Source organism: Ursus maritimus, unplaced genomic scaffold, assembly GCF_017311325.1.
Source record: "Ursus maritimus isolate PB19 unplaced genomic scaffold, ASM1731132v1 scaffold_6, whole genome shotgun sequence".
Lineage (NCBI taxonomy): Eukaryota > Metazoa > Chordata > Mammalia > Carnivora > Ursidae > Ursus > Ursus maritimus.
Genome location: NW_024426774.1, coordinates 75,523,526 through 75,540,334, shown reverse-complemented (window position 1 = coordinate 75,540,334; position 16,809 = coordinate 75,523,526). Strand labels below are relative to the sequence as shown.

General features: G+C 41.8%; 1 protein-coding gene across 1 annotated transcript in view; it reads left to right on the top strand.

Moving 5' to 3' along the window:
- Positions 1–6,322: 6,322 nt before the first annotated feature.
- CRACDL (CRACD like) overlaps positions 6,323–16,809 on the top strand; it is a 52,904-nt gene continuing 42,417 nt past the window's right edge. The window contains exons 1-2 of the mRNA XM_040623565.1: positions 6,323–6,411; positions 15,017–15,185. Of these exons, the coding sequence (XP_040479499.1) occupies positions 6,342–6,411; positions 15,017–15,185 (239 nt within the window). The 5' untranslated portion in view covers positions 6,323–6,341. The remainder of the gene's footprint in view (positions 6,412–15,016; positions 15,186–16,809) is intronic.

Here is a 16,809-nt window from a genome sequence, read left to right as displayed (position 1 = left end):
TCAAGCCTTTTAAATCTATCTGGGCTTGTTTCGCAGCCTAGTTGTGGTCTATCCTGTAGAATCTCTCATGTGCACTTGAGAAGACCGTTCATTCCGTTGGGTGGAGTGTTCTATAGATTTCTATTAGGTCTAGTTGGTTAGTGTTGTTCTTCAAATCTTTTATATCCTTATTGATATTCTGCTTAGCTCTATCAGTTTTTGAGAGTAGGATATTGACATCTTCAGCTGTTGTTGAATTTTATATTTGTCAGTTTTTGCATGCATCCAGGAAGAAACACTAGCTCCAAGACTCTGAATTCTCTCTGTGTGTTCTCCCATTTGCAGGACATTAAAAAGCAAAAGACTGCAGTCTTTTTGGAATGGTTCTAGGATTTTCAGATGATTTGGCATATGAACATTGGTATTCAGATTCATTTTGGTTTGGTTTTATCTTTTTAAAGATTTTATTTCTTTATTTGAGAGGGAGAGCACAGAGGAAGAGTGAGAGGGAGAAGCAGACGCCCCACTGATCAGAAAGCCCAACGTGGGACTTGATCCCAGGACCCCAAGACCATGACCTGAGCTGAAGGTAGACGCTTAACCAACTGATCCACCCAGGTGCCCTTGATTTGCTTTTAAACAGCATAAACTGCATTTGTGGATCTGTGATCATCAGCTTTTAACTTTCTTAAAAGTTACTTAGTTGTAATTGTCATCACTCACCCTAGGAATCTCAGATGTAGCCACACAGGCAAAGGTACAGTCAGCTTTCTCCAGGACTGGTGACGGTACCAGATAGCCACAGGCACTGGAAAAAGCATAGGAGAAGCACACAGAGATTTGGCCTCACTGAAATACCATCACTTGGGCCAAATTTACCTCTGTTTTTAATCTTTTCAAAGTCATGTTACTTTGTAAAGAAAATATAGTTTCCTTCAGTTCTCCTTCAATTTCCATTGAGAAGGGTCATGATAAGGATTATTTACTTTTTACAAAGTCAGGTATCAGTTTCCTGGAGGATTTCCCCAGTCTTAAAGCAGATTGTAAAAGTAGACCCGTTTCTGAAACTGGATGATTTACCGCTTCTAATTCTCTTGGTACCTCTATCAGTCATCTGTAGAAGCCTCTCTCATTTTGTCAGCTGTCTTGTTCCTGTGTTGTGTTCAGTTCCTTGCTCCAGGCACTGTCCCAGGTGCTGGTAGGAGAGCAAGGGACATAACTGGTGCAGAGCTCACCCTACCAAGCTCGCTGTCTTGGAAAGGAGGGGAATGTTAGGCAGTCATCTTATAAACAAGTCTTGTTGACAGCATTGGTGGGCATTGTGAAAAAAGGTACAAGGGCTGAGAAAGAATACCACAGGGATCTGAACATGGCCTTGGAGGGTGTTGTGGAATTGGCAGGTCTGTAGGGATGAACACTAAGGTTTTCGTACGTAATTATGTGCTCAGGTTATGCAATCAGGTTACAGATATTTTTCTTTGCCTTGTGCAGGTATGGATTAGAACCTTTAAAATACTATATAAAGATCTGTTCTCATTCTTCATGTGAATGAAGTTTTGTCTAATTTTTCAATATAAGCTGCAACTAATGATGAAATTCTTTTTTTTTTTTTTTTTTAAGATTTTATTTATTTATTTGACAGAGATAGAGACAGCCAGCGAGAGAGGGAACACAAGCAGGGGGAGTGGGAGAGGAAGAGCAGGCTCCCAGCAGAGGAGCCTGATGTGGGGCTCGATCCCATAATGCCGGGATCACGCCCTGAGCCGAAGGCAGGCGCTTAACCGCTGTGCCACCCAGGCGCCCCTAATGATGAAATTCTGCCATAAGCTAGGAAGAAGCCTGTGGTTACAGTTAGGGTTCAGAGAGAGGGAGTGGGGCAGCCGCCCCAGGAAGCCTTCATTAGACACAGGACTCCCTTGGATTCTGTAAGTGCCCAGATCACACTGATGAGTGCTGTGAACTACAGAAGGGGCTGGAGGTTCAGTCCCCTTTTAAGTCAGGGAGAATCCACGAAGAGGCCCCTCTGGTCTAGATTTGAAGAATAAGTTTTCTCTTCCTTGGACTTGAGCTGTCAGAACAACAGGGATTGGGGGTGGTGCTGGAGGGCAGAAAGCTGGTGGAGGGGGCATTGGGGTGGCCTGATGTGAACTTTTGAGTTCAAGCTAAAGGGGTGCTGGGAGTTATAGGGTGTTTGCCACATTGCCTTTATCATTATGGTTTTCTTTCTTCTGGCTTGTCCTTGAATTTTGCTGGGAGTGGGGGAACATGTGTTTAGAAGGGCAGGTCCTTGGGCCCAGTAGAGAAGACATTCCACGGTAACAGCTGTGGAATATTAGCCCCTGGGGTGTCTGAGTGAAGAGGGTGGTCCTCCATGTGCACACTCCAGCCTCAGAGGGCAGACATTCCTCTGTGGCCTGGAGTGTGTTCTTACCAGTGACCTGGCAGTGGTTTGATTCACCTTGCTGGACAAGGCCCTTCAGGCTGCAGGGCATTGGGAAGCACAGGCGTCCTCTGGGAATCCAGATGTCTTGATCTTTGACTGGTAATGTTGGCTCTAAAGTGAGCCACTTTTACAAGGAGACTGTCTTCGTGAGATAGACTCAACTCGCCTGCCCCCAGGAGGTGCTGGTTGTGTGTGCTCTTGTTTCTGTTTATGCAGAGACACACATTAGCACGCGGTGAGGAACGGGCTGTGGACACTGACAGCTGTTCTCAGCAAGTGCTTGTGTGTGCTGTGCTCCCAGTCCATTTAATTAAAGTATTATTATCCCCATTTTGTATATGAGGAAACTGAGGCTCAGCCCTGGTGTGTGGTGGGGTGAGGCTTCAGCCCCAGGACTGCCCATTGTCCCAGGCTTTGCCCTTTTCCTCTGCACCATATTGCACTCTTACTGGTATGAAGATGTTCGGGACAGAAAATATGAGCAGATTTTACAACTGCCCGTGTAAGGTGAGCCTGATTCCCTTGTGATCCCTTCATCCGCGGGGTGACTTTTGGCTCCATGTGTGACTCCATTAGCAGCCTTGGCATCTGGCGGTGCTTTCTGCATCTGGCCCCACCAGGGCGCACCTTACAGCATGGTGAGGACTGGGCCATTCTCTTGGGCCTCCCCCCTCCCACCTGCTCCTGAACCCGCTGCCCTAGATGACTTCATCACAGCCCCGTCACTCACACCAGGCAGAAGCAGGGGTGAGCATCTGGATCTGCTCTGCACTCAGTGGGATGCAGCACCCTTCTGTACCCCAACCCATGGAGCTTGTGCACACACTCTCTCCATAGACCTGCACAATCATGCCTTCTCAAGAGTGATAATAGATATATAATGACAGCCTCATGCCCTTTCTCCCTAAACTAAGATGCTCTGGCAAACCCAGTGGATGGTCTCCTGGGGCCTCTTTGGCCTCTGGGCTCAGGCATGTTTCTGCACAGGGGCTGCTTGACAGGCAGAGTCAGTTCAGTGGGAGATGCATGGCCTCCATGAAGCCCCTCTGAGGACAGCTCAGGACTCTCCCCTTCACTGGGTCAGCACCTGCAAGAGGCAGGGAACATGTCAGTCGCATCCCTCACTGGGTCCCAGGCTGCAAAAGTGCCTGTCCTTGCTAGATATACAGTCAATATGAATACACAGGTTGGTGTCTCTGCTTTGCTACTTTGATCCAGTTAATATACTTACTTACTATATGTTCTTAGTCCCAAAATGTGAATACTAAAGATTCCTTGGGATTAAATGAGGTAACTCAGATGATACACTATAAACTTGAGAGTTCATTGCAATTGTTGTGGTTAACTCCAAATTTAAGCAGTAGAAAGCTCTTGCACTTGGACTTTTTAGTTCAGTGGCAGCCTTAAAGTTGGTACCCAGGGTAATAGTTGGTCGCTCTTTTATTTTTTTTTCCTTAAAGATTTTATTTATTTGACAGAGACACAACGAGAGAGGGAACACAAGCAGGGGGAGTGGGAGAGGGAGAAGCAGACTTCCCACTGAGCAGGGAGCCCAATGCGGGCTCGATCCCAGGACCCTGGGATCATGACCTGAGCCGAAGGCAGACACTTAATGACTGAGCCACCCAGGCACCCCATAGTTGGTCACTCTTAACCAGTCCTTACTATTTTGACTCTCCTTGCTTCTTGCATCTTCCCACTTTTCCTTCTTTGCTCCCTCTTTATTTCCATATAAATGCCCTGGTACTACTTCCCCCTGCCCCCACCACAGTTTCATAGAACAGCAGGACACTGTGGGATCAGGGAGTTTGATAGAGATTGCATTGAATCTGTACAGTGCTTTGGGGAAATCATAACCATAAGTCTTTAAGTCTGTGAGCATGAGATATTTTTCCTTTTTTTGGTATCTTCTTTAATTTCTTTCAGCAACATTTTATAGTTTTCAGTGTACAAGTCTTTCATCTCCTTGGTAAAATTTATTTCTGAGTATTTTATTCTTTTTGATGCTATTACAAATAGAAGCACTTTTCTTAATTTCCTTTTCAGATTGTTCATCGTCTGTGTATAGAACCAACTGATTTTCATGTGTTCATTTCATGTCCTGAAACTTTGCTGGATTCATTTATTTGTTCTAACAGTTCTTTGTGGGATCTTCAGGGTTTTCTACGTAGAAGATCATGTCCTCTGCAAACAGAGATAACTTTACTTCTTCCTTTTCAACCTGGGTGCCTCCTATTTCTTTTTCTTGCCTAATTTCTCTGGCTAGGACTTCTAATACTCTGTTAAATAGAAGTGGTGAGATCAGGCACCCTTGTCTTGCTCCTGATCTTAGAGGAAAAGCTTTCACTTTTTCACTGTTGAGGATGCTTTCTCTGGGTTTGTCATATGTGGCCTTTATCATGTTGTGTTTCCTTCTATTCCTAGTTTCCTTTAGTGTTTTTATCAGGTTAGGGTTTTGAATTTTGTCAGATTTTTTTTTCCACATCAGTTGAGATGATCACGTGGGTTTTTTTCCCCTTCGTTCTGTTGAGCAGGTATTTTTATGAAGCCAAATCATGTGCAAATTGAGAAGCAAAACCAGTAAAGCTTTGTTCACCTTTTCAGGAATTGACTAATTGGAAGATGGACATTTTGACGTTAATATTAAAGACCTAAATGTTAGACCCAACTCTGGCAAAAAGACCAACAACCCCTTTCCTCTGTTAAATATTTTCTTTGCATTTCTCCCATTATTTCCCATTATGTGCTGTGTACGAGTAGTAAACGTTAGTTGGCTAATTGGATATTTGAGCCCCTTGTAAAGTCTGAGGTTTCATAGTAGCTGTCAGTAATAAATAGCTTTCCATAGAAATGGTGAGTCAGTATGTATGCAGTAGAAGACACTGTTTTAAAGTCAACTCTGGAAGGCAGGAACACAGCTTGAATTTGATTTCCACAAAGAGTCAGGGCTTTTTAATTTAGGAAAAAAAACCTGGGACTGTATGGATGAAATGATAATAATATCTGGGATGGTTTGCTTTGAAAAAACCTTGTGGGAGTGGGAGGGGGAGAAGGTGTAAAAATGAAACAAGAGTGACAATATGTTAAGTTCATTATATGTTCTCTGTATTTTTGTATCTGTTTGAGATTTTTCATAATAAAAAGTTCAAACAAGGAGCTCAGTATACTTTAATGATGTTGCAGCTATATATCAAAATATTATGTAGCCATTACAGTAACACTTATGAAGAATTTTAATGATGTGATGTAAGTAAGAAAATCAAGAAGTCAGTCTTCCTCATAAGATGGAGGCATGTACACACAATGTCTGCATGGACAAAAATAGTGGAAGGAAGTCAAAACATTAACTGTGGTAACCCTTGGTTAAGGTGGGATTTGGAGTGATTTTCATTCTCTGTGTCTTCTAAACTTTCTACAGTGAATGAGAGAAAAACATAATTTCCTTTTTTTTTTTTTTTCTCAAGGCATAACTAACATACACTACATCAGTTTCAGGTGCGCAATGTAGTGATTCAGCATTTCTATACACTGCTCAGTGCTCCTCATGATAAGTGTACTCTCAATCCCCTTGATTTCACCCATGAGAAAAACATAATTTCTGAAAAAAACTTTTTTGAAAGAAAGGAAACATATCTGCGTTGTGTAAATTAGTGTAGCGTTTGTTCTAGTTAGTTGATTTCCATGAAATTGCTCTGGTCGGTGATTAGATAAACGCCTATGTGGCTACTAATCTTGAGTTGTGGACATGTGTTTGTACTGTGCTGCCCTGTACTCTGCCCTGGAATCTGTCTTTGGCAGGGTGTGTGCAGGTGAAGTCATGGGCAAAAAAGCAGTAAGCAAAACCATTTCACTCATTGCTACCTTCCATTAAGCACGTCCCTTTTAACATGAATTCCCATCTGATTTTAGTGAGCTGGACATGATTTCCACAAGGGTGATGGACATTAAGCTGCGGGAAGCTGCAGAAGGCCTTGGGGAGGACAGCACAGGTAAGGCCCTCACTTTCCCTGCTCTGGGAAGAGCCCATGTCTGGTTGCGGGTCAGGGAGAGGGGCTGATGTAGCCAAGCCTTTGAGGTTGTGTGTGTGGAGGGTGGGGGTTCAGTTCACAGTGTATTCAAATACCCCCATTCCCTTCATACTATGACGAGAGAGCACATCCAGGTTACTTAAGGCAGCGCCCCTTTGCTTTGCTGTCAAACACAGGGGTTTTAAAGCCGTTTTACTCATTCCTGGAGGTAAATCTGCTCCCCTGTTTGGTTGACTTAAAAGCAGTGGAGTCATTTGTCACCTAAGAACGTCTAGAGGATGAGTAGGAGGTTGGAAGAAGTATGAGATGGCCTGACCATGCAGAAGAAGAAATATTTTCAAGACAGAGCCTTTGATCTCTCTCTTTTATGGCATTTATTCTCCTTCAGAGACCTTTATTATACCCCTCACTGAGCTAAATGCCAGGCCCATGACTCATCATCTCATTACATGTTCTAAGAGTTACCCGATTATGTGATTGGTTCTCTGTTATCCATCGATTGCTATTTGTGTCTTGATAAAGTTGTAAAATTGGCATTAAAAACACTGATCCCCGGATAATGTACCTTTTTCCTAGATTAACCATTTATACTCTCCTTATTTCAGTAACAAAGGTCTCCATCAGTGTCTTGTTTAAAGTTAAAATGCTGGTAATGATTTTCTTTGATATAGTTTGGGAGGAACAACTTCCAATAGTATCAAATCCTAGATGTTAACCCTTAGCTTCAGATGCTAATTTCATTAAAGATTCTATTTCAGATATTATACATAGATTTTCCTTATTATCCCATAGTAGAACTACTTTTCCTCTGTCACATTTTGATAGACCGCAAATAAGCCTAAATACAAGGTGAGGTTTTAAAAATTAAACCTGAGAGAAAATGGAATTTCAAAATTTGTCATACTATAGGATATTGAATTATTTAAACAGGAAAGTACTCTTTGAAGAGGTATTTCTTTAGTCTGAAACAGCCTCCATAAACACTAGTTTTGGATATTTATAGAGGTTACCATGAAGAATCAGATTTTAAAAAGAAAAAGTGAAACTATGTATTCTTTTTTTCCGAATAGTGAACTAAATTATTCACATCGACCACTTCCCTAAAATTTAAAATTCTAGATAAACTTCAACAAATGGTGTTGGAAAAAGTGGACAGCCACATGCAGAAGAATGAAACTGGACCACTTTCTTTTACCATATACAAAAATAAATTCAAAATGAATAAAATGTGAGACCTGAAATCATAAAAGTCCTGGAACATATCACAGGCAGTAATCTCTCTGACATCAGCCATAGCAACATTTTTGTAGATATGTCTCCTGAGGCAAGGGAAATAAAAGCAAAAATAAACTATTGGGACTACATCAAAATAAAAAGCTTCTGCACCGTGAAGGAAACAATCAACAAAACTAAAAGACAGCCTACTGAATGGGAGAAGATATTTGCAAATGACATATCCAATAAGGGGTTAGTATCCAAAATATATAAAGAACTGATACAACTCATTACCCAAAAAACAAATAATCCAGTTAAAAATGGGCAGAAGACATGAACAGATATTTCTGATATCTAATTTTTAACTTCTGTTCAAAGAAGACATTTAGATGGCCAACAGACACATCAAGAGATGCTAAACATGACTTATTATCAGGGAAATGCAAATCAAAACTGTAATGAGACCAACATGTTATGGGTTTAGTTATGTCTCCCCAGAAGTCTTATTTTGAAATCCTAACCCCCAATGCCTCAGAATATGACCTTATTTGGAAATTGGGTCATTGAAGATGTAATTAGTTAAGAGGTACCACTGGAGTATGGTGGGCCCCTAATCTACCATGACTGATGCCCTTATAAAAAGGGGAAATATGGACATAGACACACACACAGGGAGAACACCATATCAAGAGGAAGTCAGATCAGGGTGATGGCATCTACAAGCCAAGGAACGCCAACAGTTGCCAGCAAACCACCAGAAGTTAGAGGAAATGGAATAGATTTCCGTTTCACAACCCTTTGAAGGAAGTTAACCATGCCAACAACACCTTGATCTCAGGCTTCTTAGCCTCCGGGCTGAGAGACAACACAACTCTGTTGTGTGCGCTGCTCGGTCTGTGGTACTTGGTGCAGCAGCCCTAGCAAACTGATATACAGCAGAAGCAAGAGAAACAGACACACAAAGCCATCAACTATCAGAACTATCAATTATATGCTATAACACAATTGTGCACAGTATGTTTGATGATAATTAAAGAAAGTATTAAAGTATTTGGAAGGAACCAGGAACTATAAAAGGTATCATAGCACCCAACCAGTGCTCAAAGCCAAGAGAGAGATATAAAAGGGACACAGATGAAACGAAGAAATAAAACTATATTTGCAGATGTCATGATTATACAAAATATCAAAAAATTACTTAGATCTCTCTCTTAAGTTTAGCAAGACTGTTAGATATAAGGTCAAAATATAAATATCGATTGTATTTCTGTATAACTAGCAATAAACAATTGAAAATTTAAATTTTTAAACATACCATTTACAATAGCAAAAATAAAATAATTTGGTATATATCTAACAAAATACATGCAGGATCTATATACTGAAAAATGCAAAAAAAAAAAAAAAGAGTTGCTTAAAGAAAGCAACAAAGACCAACAAAGACCTAAATACATGAAGTGATATACTATGTGTTATAGACCGAATATCTTATTTCCTCCCAAAGCTCATATGTTAAAGTCCTAACCCCGCCATGTGATATTAGGAAGTGGGGACCTTTGGGAGATAATTAGGTCACGAGGGTGGAGCGCTCCTGAATGGAATTAGTGACCTTATCAGAAGAGACCAGAGAGCTTCCTGCTTTCTTTCTGCCATGTCAGGACACAGCAAGAAGTTGCAAACAGCAACCTGTAAGAGGGCCCCCAACAGAACCCCAGCATGCTGGTTCCCTGATCTCAAGCTTCTTGCCTCCAGAGCCGTGAGGAATGAATTTCTGTTATTCATAAGCCACCCAGTCCGTGATACTTTATATAGAAGCCTGAATGGACTCAAACCACATTTACAGATTGGAAGACTCAGTGTTGCTACAATGTCACTTCTCCCCAAACTGAGCTGCAGAACGGTGTGTTAGTACGTGTGGGGTAGAGTATGCTGTTTATACGTATGCTGAGGAAAGCTGGACACAGTTCAGTACTCTACAGCAAGAATATTGACCAGTGATCATTTATTTGATTTCCATGACGAGTCAAAGATTTTTTTATTTAGGAAGAAGCCAAATCCATACAGATGAAGTGATAATAGTATCTGAAAGGATTTGTTTTGAAATAACCTGGCAGGGATGGGAAGGAGGAGGAGGAATAAAGATGAAACAATCAAAATCCCAGCAGAGTAGTTTTCCAGCATTGACAAGCTGATCCCAAAATTTACGTGAAAAAGCAAGAGAACTAGAATAGTGAAAACAATTTTGACAAAGAACAAAATTGGAGGACTCCTATTACCTGAGTTCAAGACTTACTGTAAAGCTTCAGTTATGAAGCCAAGTGCGGTACTGACAAAAGGATGGATGTGTAGAGAGAGAACTGAGGCCAAAAGTAGACCCATACATACAAATATGGCCAACTGGTCTTCGACAAAGATGGAACAGTGATTCAATGGAGAGGGGGTTGTCTTTTCAACAAATGGTGCTAGAACAAATTGAACATCTCTATGGGAAAAAAAGAACTTTGACCTATACGTCACGGATGATACAAAAATTAGCTTGAAATATATCATAGGCATAAATGTAACACTATGAAACCTTTCAAAGAAAACAACATTTTTATGACCTAGAATTGCATAGATAGGACCTTCTTAGATAGGACCCCTCAGGCCCTAAATTGGACTTCATTAAAATTTAAAGCTTTTTCTCTGTGGAAGACCCTGTTAAGAAAATAAAAAGACAAGTCACAGCCTGGGAGGCAATATTTGTAAAGCACCCTTGACAAGGGGCTTGTATTTAGAACTCTCAAAATTCAACAATAGGAAAACAGACAACCCAAATTAAAAAACAGGCAAAGGTTTTAAAAGATGCTTTATCTCAGAAGATATACAGGTGGCAAATCAGCTCATGAAAAAGTGCTCAACATTAGTTAATGCAAGTTAAAACTACAATGAGGTACTACTGTACACCTGTTAAAATGGCAAAAACAGGAACAACACCACACCCGACAATAGCAGGTGCTGGGAGGATGCAGGGCAATTGGAATCCTCATATTGCTGTTGGGAATGCAGAATGTTACAGCCACTTTGAAAAATATTTCAGCAGTTTCTTGTTAAATGAAACATACCCTTAGTCCATGACCCAGTAGTCCTGCTCCTAGGTATTTACCTAAGAGAAGTGAAAACTTATGTTTACACAGAAACCTTTAGCAAGGGGCACCTGGGTGGCTCAGTGGGTTAAGCCTCCTAGTCTTGATTTCAGCTCAGGTCATGATCTCAGCGTGATGAGAAGGAGCCCAATGTCTGGCTTGGCACTCAGTGTGGAGTCTGCTTGAGATTCTCTCTCTCCCTCTTCCCCTCTCCCCATCCCACTACTCGCACTTTCTTTCTCTCTCTTAAAAAAAAAAAAAAAAAAAAAAAAAAAAGGAAACCTATAACAACTTTATTCATAATTGCCAAAAACTGAAACAAATCCAAATGTCCTTCACTTTGCTCAATGTTTAAATAAAGTGGTATGGGGCGCCTGGGTGGCACAGCGGTTAAGCGTCTGCCTTCGGCTCAGGGCGTGATCCCGGCGTTATGGGATCGAGCCCCACATCAGGCTCCTCCACTAGGAGCCTGCTTCTTCCTCTCCCACTCCTCCTGCTTGTGTTTCCTATCTGGCTGGCTGTCTCTATCCTGTCGAATAAATAAATAAAATCTTTAAAAAAATAAATAAATAAATAAATAAATAAATAAATAAATAAATAAATAAATAAAGTGGTATATCCCTACAATGGAATTGTACTCAGCAGTAATAAGGAACAAATTACTGATGGATGTAACAACACGATGAGTCTCTAATGCATTGTGCTGAGTGAAAGAAACCAGAATTAAAGGATGCATACTGTATGAATCCATCTCTATGACATTCTGGAAAAGGTACAACTATAGGAACAGAGAAGATATCAGTGGTTTCTAGGGGTTAAAGACAGGACGGGTTTGGCTACAGAAGGGCAGCATGAAGGGTAGTGGTATCGTTCTGTATCTTGAGGTGATGATGTAGGTCTGTCTGTACAAAAAAAGCAAATTTTACTATGTAATTTTTTTCTAGAGAGATACAGACAGAAAGAGGGAGAGTGAGAGAAAGAATCCCAGGCAGGCTCCACACCCAGCATGTTGCCCAACATGGGGCTCAAGTTCAAGACACTGAGAACATGACCTGAGCGGAAATCAAGAATGGGATACTCAACCGACTGAGCCACCCAGGCGCTCCAATTTACTATGTAATTTCTAAAATAACTTTTTAAAAAATGATATGCCAGATTTGAAAACCAGCAAATGGGTTTTTTAGAAATAAGTATAACTGCTACAATTAGAAATTCAGTGGATGAGTTTAACAGATTCTATCCGCTCAGGCTAGATCAGTCACAAGAAAGTATAGAGAATGTAGCTTCGAGTGGTAAAATGATGGGAGGTACAGAAGAGAAGAGGCGTGGAGATAAGTGAGAGGGCGGGACATACACATGAGCGCAGTCTCAAGGGAGGAGAGAGCAGCAGGAAATTTCCTGGAATGGATTTAAGAAAAGATGACCCAATCCACAGATTTAAGAAATCAAATGGACCCCAAGAAGGATAAATAAAAGGAAATCCATATACAGTGAAAATCTAGAAAATCAGGGGCGCCTGGGTAGCGCAGTCGTTAAAGCGTCTGCCTTCGGCTCAGGGCGTGATCCCGGCGTACCGGGATCGAGTCCCACATCGGGCTCCTCTGCTATGAGCCTGCTTCTTCCTCTCCCACTCCCCCTGCTGTGTTCCCTCTCTCGCTGGCTGTCTCTCTGTCACATAAATAAATAAAATCTTTAAAAAAAAAAAAAAAAAGAAAATCTAGAAAATCAAAGACGAAATGAAAAATCAGTCTGAGAAAAAAAGATTACCTTCAAAGGAGCGTAAGCTGACCACTGACACAACTAAAAAGAAACAGGCCTTGTCCTAATGGACGTGTATAGAACACTGGCAAACATACGCTTTTGTCAAGTACACTGGGCACATTTACAAATTTATGGTAAGCCGTTAAGCAAATCTCAACACATTTGAATTGTTTCAGATCACCCAGAGTGTACTCTCTGACTTAACCTGGAAATCAGTAACAAAAAGATACAAAGAAAATCCCCAAGTGCTTGGAAATTAAGATCTACTTATCTCAATGACCTCTAGGTCTAAGAAGGTATTATAATGGAAATGAGAAAATATTTCAACCAAACAATAAAAGTGTATCAAACTGTGAATGCAGCTAAAAGAGATTTAGGGGGAAATGTATTGCCTTAAATGTGTACACTGTAAAAACAAAAAAAAGCCTAAAAATTAATTAGCTAAGTATTCATCTAGAAAAGTTTAAAAAGATAGCACAGTAAACCTGAAGAAAGTAGGAGGAAGAAAAGAATAGCGATAGGAACAAAAATTAATACAACCAAAAAATAAGCATTCAACAGAGAGAATTAACAAAGCCAACTTTTTTTTAAAGGCAGATAAAATTGATCAGAGATCAAATTAATCCTGATCAAGGGAAAATGAGGAGGCACAAATAATATCAGAGCTGAGGAAGGGGGCTTTATTACAGGGGGGTGTGGATGCTAAAACAATACAAGGATATTATTAATAACGATATGCCAATAAATTTGAAAATTTGGAAAAATAGGCAAATTCCTGGGAAAACATAACTTCATAGAACAGATTCGAGAAGTAGAAAATCCAAATAGTTCCTGTGACCATTAAAGAAATTGAATTTAACAGCCTAGCGGGTGAGCAGATCTCACATGCAGGCCCAGTGGCTGGCTGACCAGGCTCTCGTGGTTCAGATAGAGGAGTGTTCAGCGGTTACCCTCCGGGTCGTCATAGCCGCTAACTCAGAAACAGCCTCTCTGACTGCAGACAGTGGTAAGGCCTCAGACCGTCAGGGATGCACACCTGTGTGTCAGCTAGGCAGAGGCCACATGGTGTCCCGGCAAATGCAGAAAATTCTTGAGTCTTTCCAAATAGTAAACTCTCATTGAGAACCATCAGTTAACAGCACAAACATTTTGTGATTGTTAAGTAAGGAAACTCCTACTAGAAGCTAAGAGAACTGAGCTATAGGACAGATTTCCCTTTGTGCAGGGATCTGCCCCACCGAAGATAATATAGGGACCCCCAGCTAGAGTGATCCTAAGTAATTCTCCACATTAAGGCAAGATCATGTAAACCTCCCAAGGGGACGTTCATATAAATATAAAGATACTGTGTGTGTGTGTGTGTGTGTGTGTGTGTGTGTGTGTGTGTGTGTGTGTTTTAAAGGAAGTCAGCTTGGGGCTCCCGGGTGGATCAGTCGGTTAAGTGTCTGCATTCGGCTCAGGTCCTGATCCTGGGGTCCTGGGATTGGGCTCCCTGCTCAGCGGGGAACCTGCTTCTTCCTCTTCCTCTGCCTGCTGCTCCCCCTGCTCATGCTCTCTCTCTCTCTCTCTCTCTCTCTCTCTCTCTCTCCCCCTCTGCTCTCTCTCTCTCTCAAATAAAATCTTTTTTTTTTAAAGGAAGTCAGCTCACAAAATTGTTTACTTATAAAACTAATAAATTGTTTTAGCAAATGTTCAGGATATGTTAGTATCCTGGTGATCTCTGATGTTACATCCTTCTGTTGTTAATTCTCATAAATATTCAGAAGGAAAGGAATGAAGTTCGTGGAGCTGCTCATGTGACGTCACAGGATCCTGAACATGATAGAATTTGTGGGTGAGAATAAGAAAGCATCAGAGAAGAGATCACAAGATGTTTCAAAGTGTCATGAATTCTAACAATCTGGGAAGCATGGCAGAGGGGAAATCAGTGCTGCCACCACCATTTGATGGGTTTTTTTTCCACCGAAAGTTGTTAGCTCCTCCTGGCGTCTGGCGTTCCAGTGAGCACCACGAGCCTGGGTCTCCTCTGATTGTCCTTGGTGCACACGTTCACGAGAAATGAAGCAGTTGAGGATTATTTAGAAAAATAATTTGAGTTACCACATGGCCTTTACCTCCCAGAACTTTTTGCTTTTGGCCATGTATATTTTAGATATTAAAACTTGTTCCCATTTGTACAATGGAATATTAATCAGCAGTTTAAAAAAGAAGCATGTGACGGAGACACCTGGGTGGCTCAGTCGGTTAAGCATCCGACTCTTGATTTCGCCTCAGGTCATGATCACAGGGTCGTGGGATCGATTTTTTCAGGTGTGCACAAACGGGCCTCTGTGTCCTTCACGTACGTCTGTGTGGAGAAAGGACTTTCCAGGAGTGAATAATTGGTGCACAAGCTTGCCCTCTGCCCTTCTGGTGCATACCTCACACGTGCTCGGCAAGTCCTCACATGCGTTCTTTCTGCACAGGAAAGAAAAAGTCCAAGTTCAAGACGTTTAAGAAGTTCTTTGGGAAAAAGAAGAGAAAGGAATCGACGTCTTCCACAGGAAATAGCACCTGGAAACAAAGTCAGGCGAAGAGTGAGGTGATCGCCATCGAGTCGGGGCCAGTGGGCTATGACTCAGAGGATGAGCTCGAGTAAGTTGCCTCATACGTCCTTCAGGCTCCTGTGCCCCCAAGAAGCAGGTGGGGGCACAAATAACTCTGTCTCATTGTCCTGGTAACTGGCTGGATTTCTGAGTCTNTTTCCCTCCTAGGGAATTCCACTTGAGGTTCTAACAGAGAAGCTGTATTTTCTGTCTTTTCATACACAGGGATGGAGAAAGTTGAGGGGAAACATTCTCAGATACCTTGGCTGTGTGCCAAGTGCTGTGTTTATTAAAAGCCCACGATCACCGTGGGGGAGGAGGTCAGTGCTACCATCTTACAAATGAGCAAACCAAACTTTAGAGAAAGTTTAGAGAACTTGCCCATTGCCCTGCAACTGAAAACTGTAAGATCAGCACACACACCATGATTTTATTTGACTCAGCACTCTTTTGAGGACATAGATCTTATACCAGAAAAATACATCTCTCTAAGCCTGAACCTTGAGTTATCTAATAAATTTCCCATTAGAAGGACAGAGAGGGGTGGGGGGGAAGGATTCTTGCGGTTAAGTCTTGGAAAAAATCATCCAAAAATCTTGTTGGATACAACAGAACCAACAGGTATGAAAACTTGGAGAAATCTAGTGAAGCAATCCTTATTTCTATAACTTGTATTTCACCAAAATATAGTTACAGTGCGCATGCTTCAATGATTCCAGAAGTTACTTCTGTGAGTAAAAGAGGGGGACAAAACCAGATTTGTTGCCATGCAACAAACATAGCTTGTTTTAGTAAGAGAATAAAACTCCACAGAAGGTATAATGGCCCTTGGGATTGGGGAACAGACCCCGCTGGGATGGGGTCACAAGCATTAGCATCCCGGTGATGCTGTCCCGTCCCCTCTTTCCTTCCCAGTCTCCTTGCCTGTTTTTAGAGGAGTAGAAATTACGTTGACCACTTGGTGGCACCAAACGACTGAAGCGGAAAGATTTCTTTCAGCGTTTTTGTTTTTGTTTTTGTCTTTCCTGGTGCTGGCAGGGAGCAGGAAGGACCCACATGGCACTTAGTGAAGAGCTCGGAGGACAGGCTGTACACGCATTTTTTAAGGCAGTGTGCTCCAAATTCTGGGGGAACAAGACATCGTGATAATATTGCTAATTATTAAATGTCTTCACTGGGCCAGCCCCAGGGAAATTATAACACCCAGTCCCACCCAAACCCTGTCTCTTAACCAGAACACACAGTGGCCCTTCCATACAGAGAACAGGATCACAGCAGAGGGGGGAGCAGGGTGTGCATGTCTGTACGTGTGTGAGAAATGACCTGTCCACTTGTGTGTCTTCTCTTTGTCCCTGGAGCTCATGGACAATGGGGATGGTTTGCTTTTTATCTGTATGTTCCCAGCACCTGGCAGGGGCCAGGTCCTCAGTTACTGGTAAAGTTTGCTGAAGGGACGCCTGGGTGACTCAGTTGGTGAAGCTGCTGCCTTCAGCTCAGGTCATGATCCCAGGATCTTGGGGTCGAGCCCTGCATCAGGCTCCTTGCTCAGCAGGGAGTCTGTTTCTGCCTCTGCCCTTACCCCCCCATGCTCGCTCTCTTGCTCTCTCTCTCTCAAAATAAATAAATAAATGAAATCTTAAAAAAAAAAATTTGCTGGAGAGATGCTAGGCTAG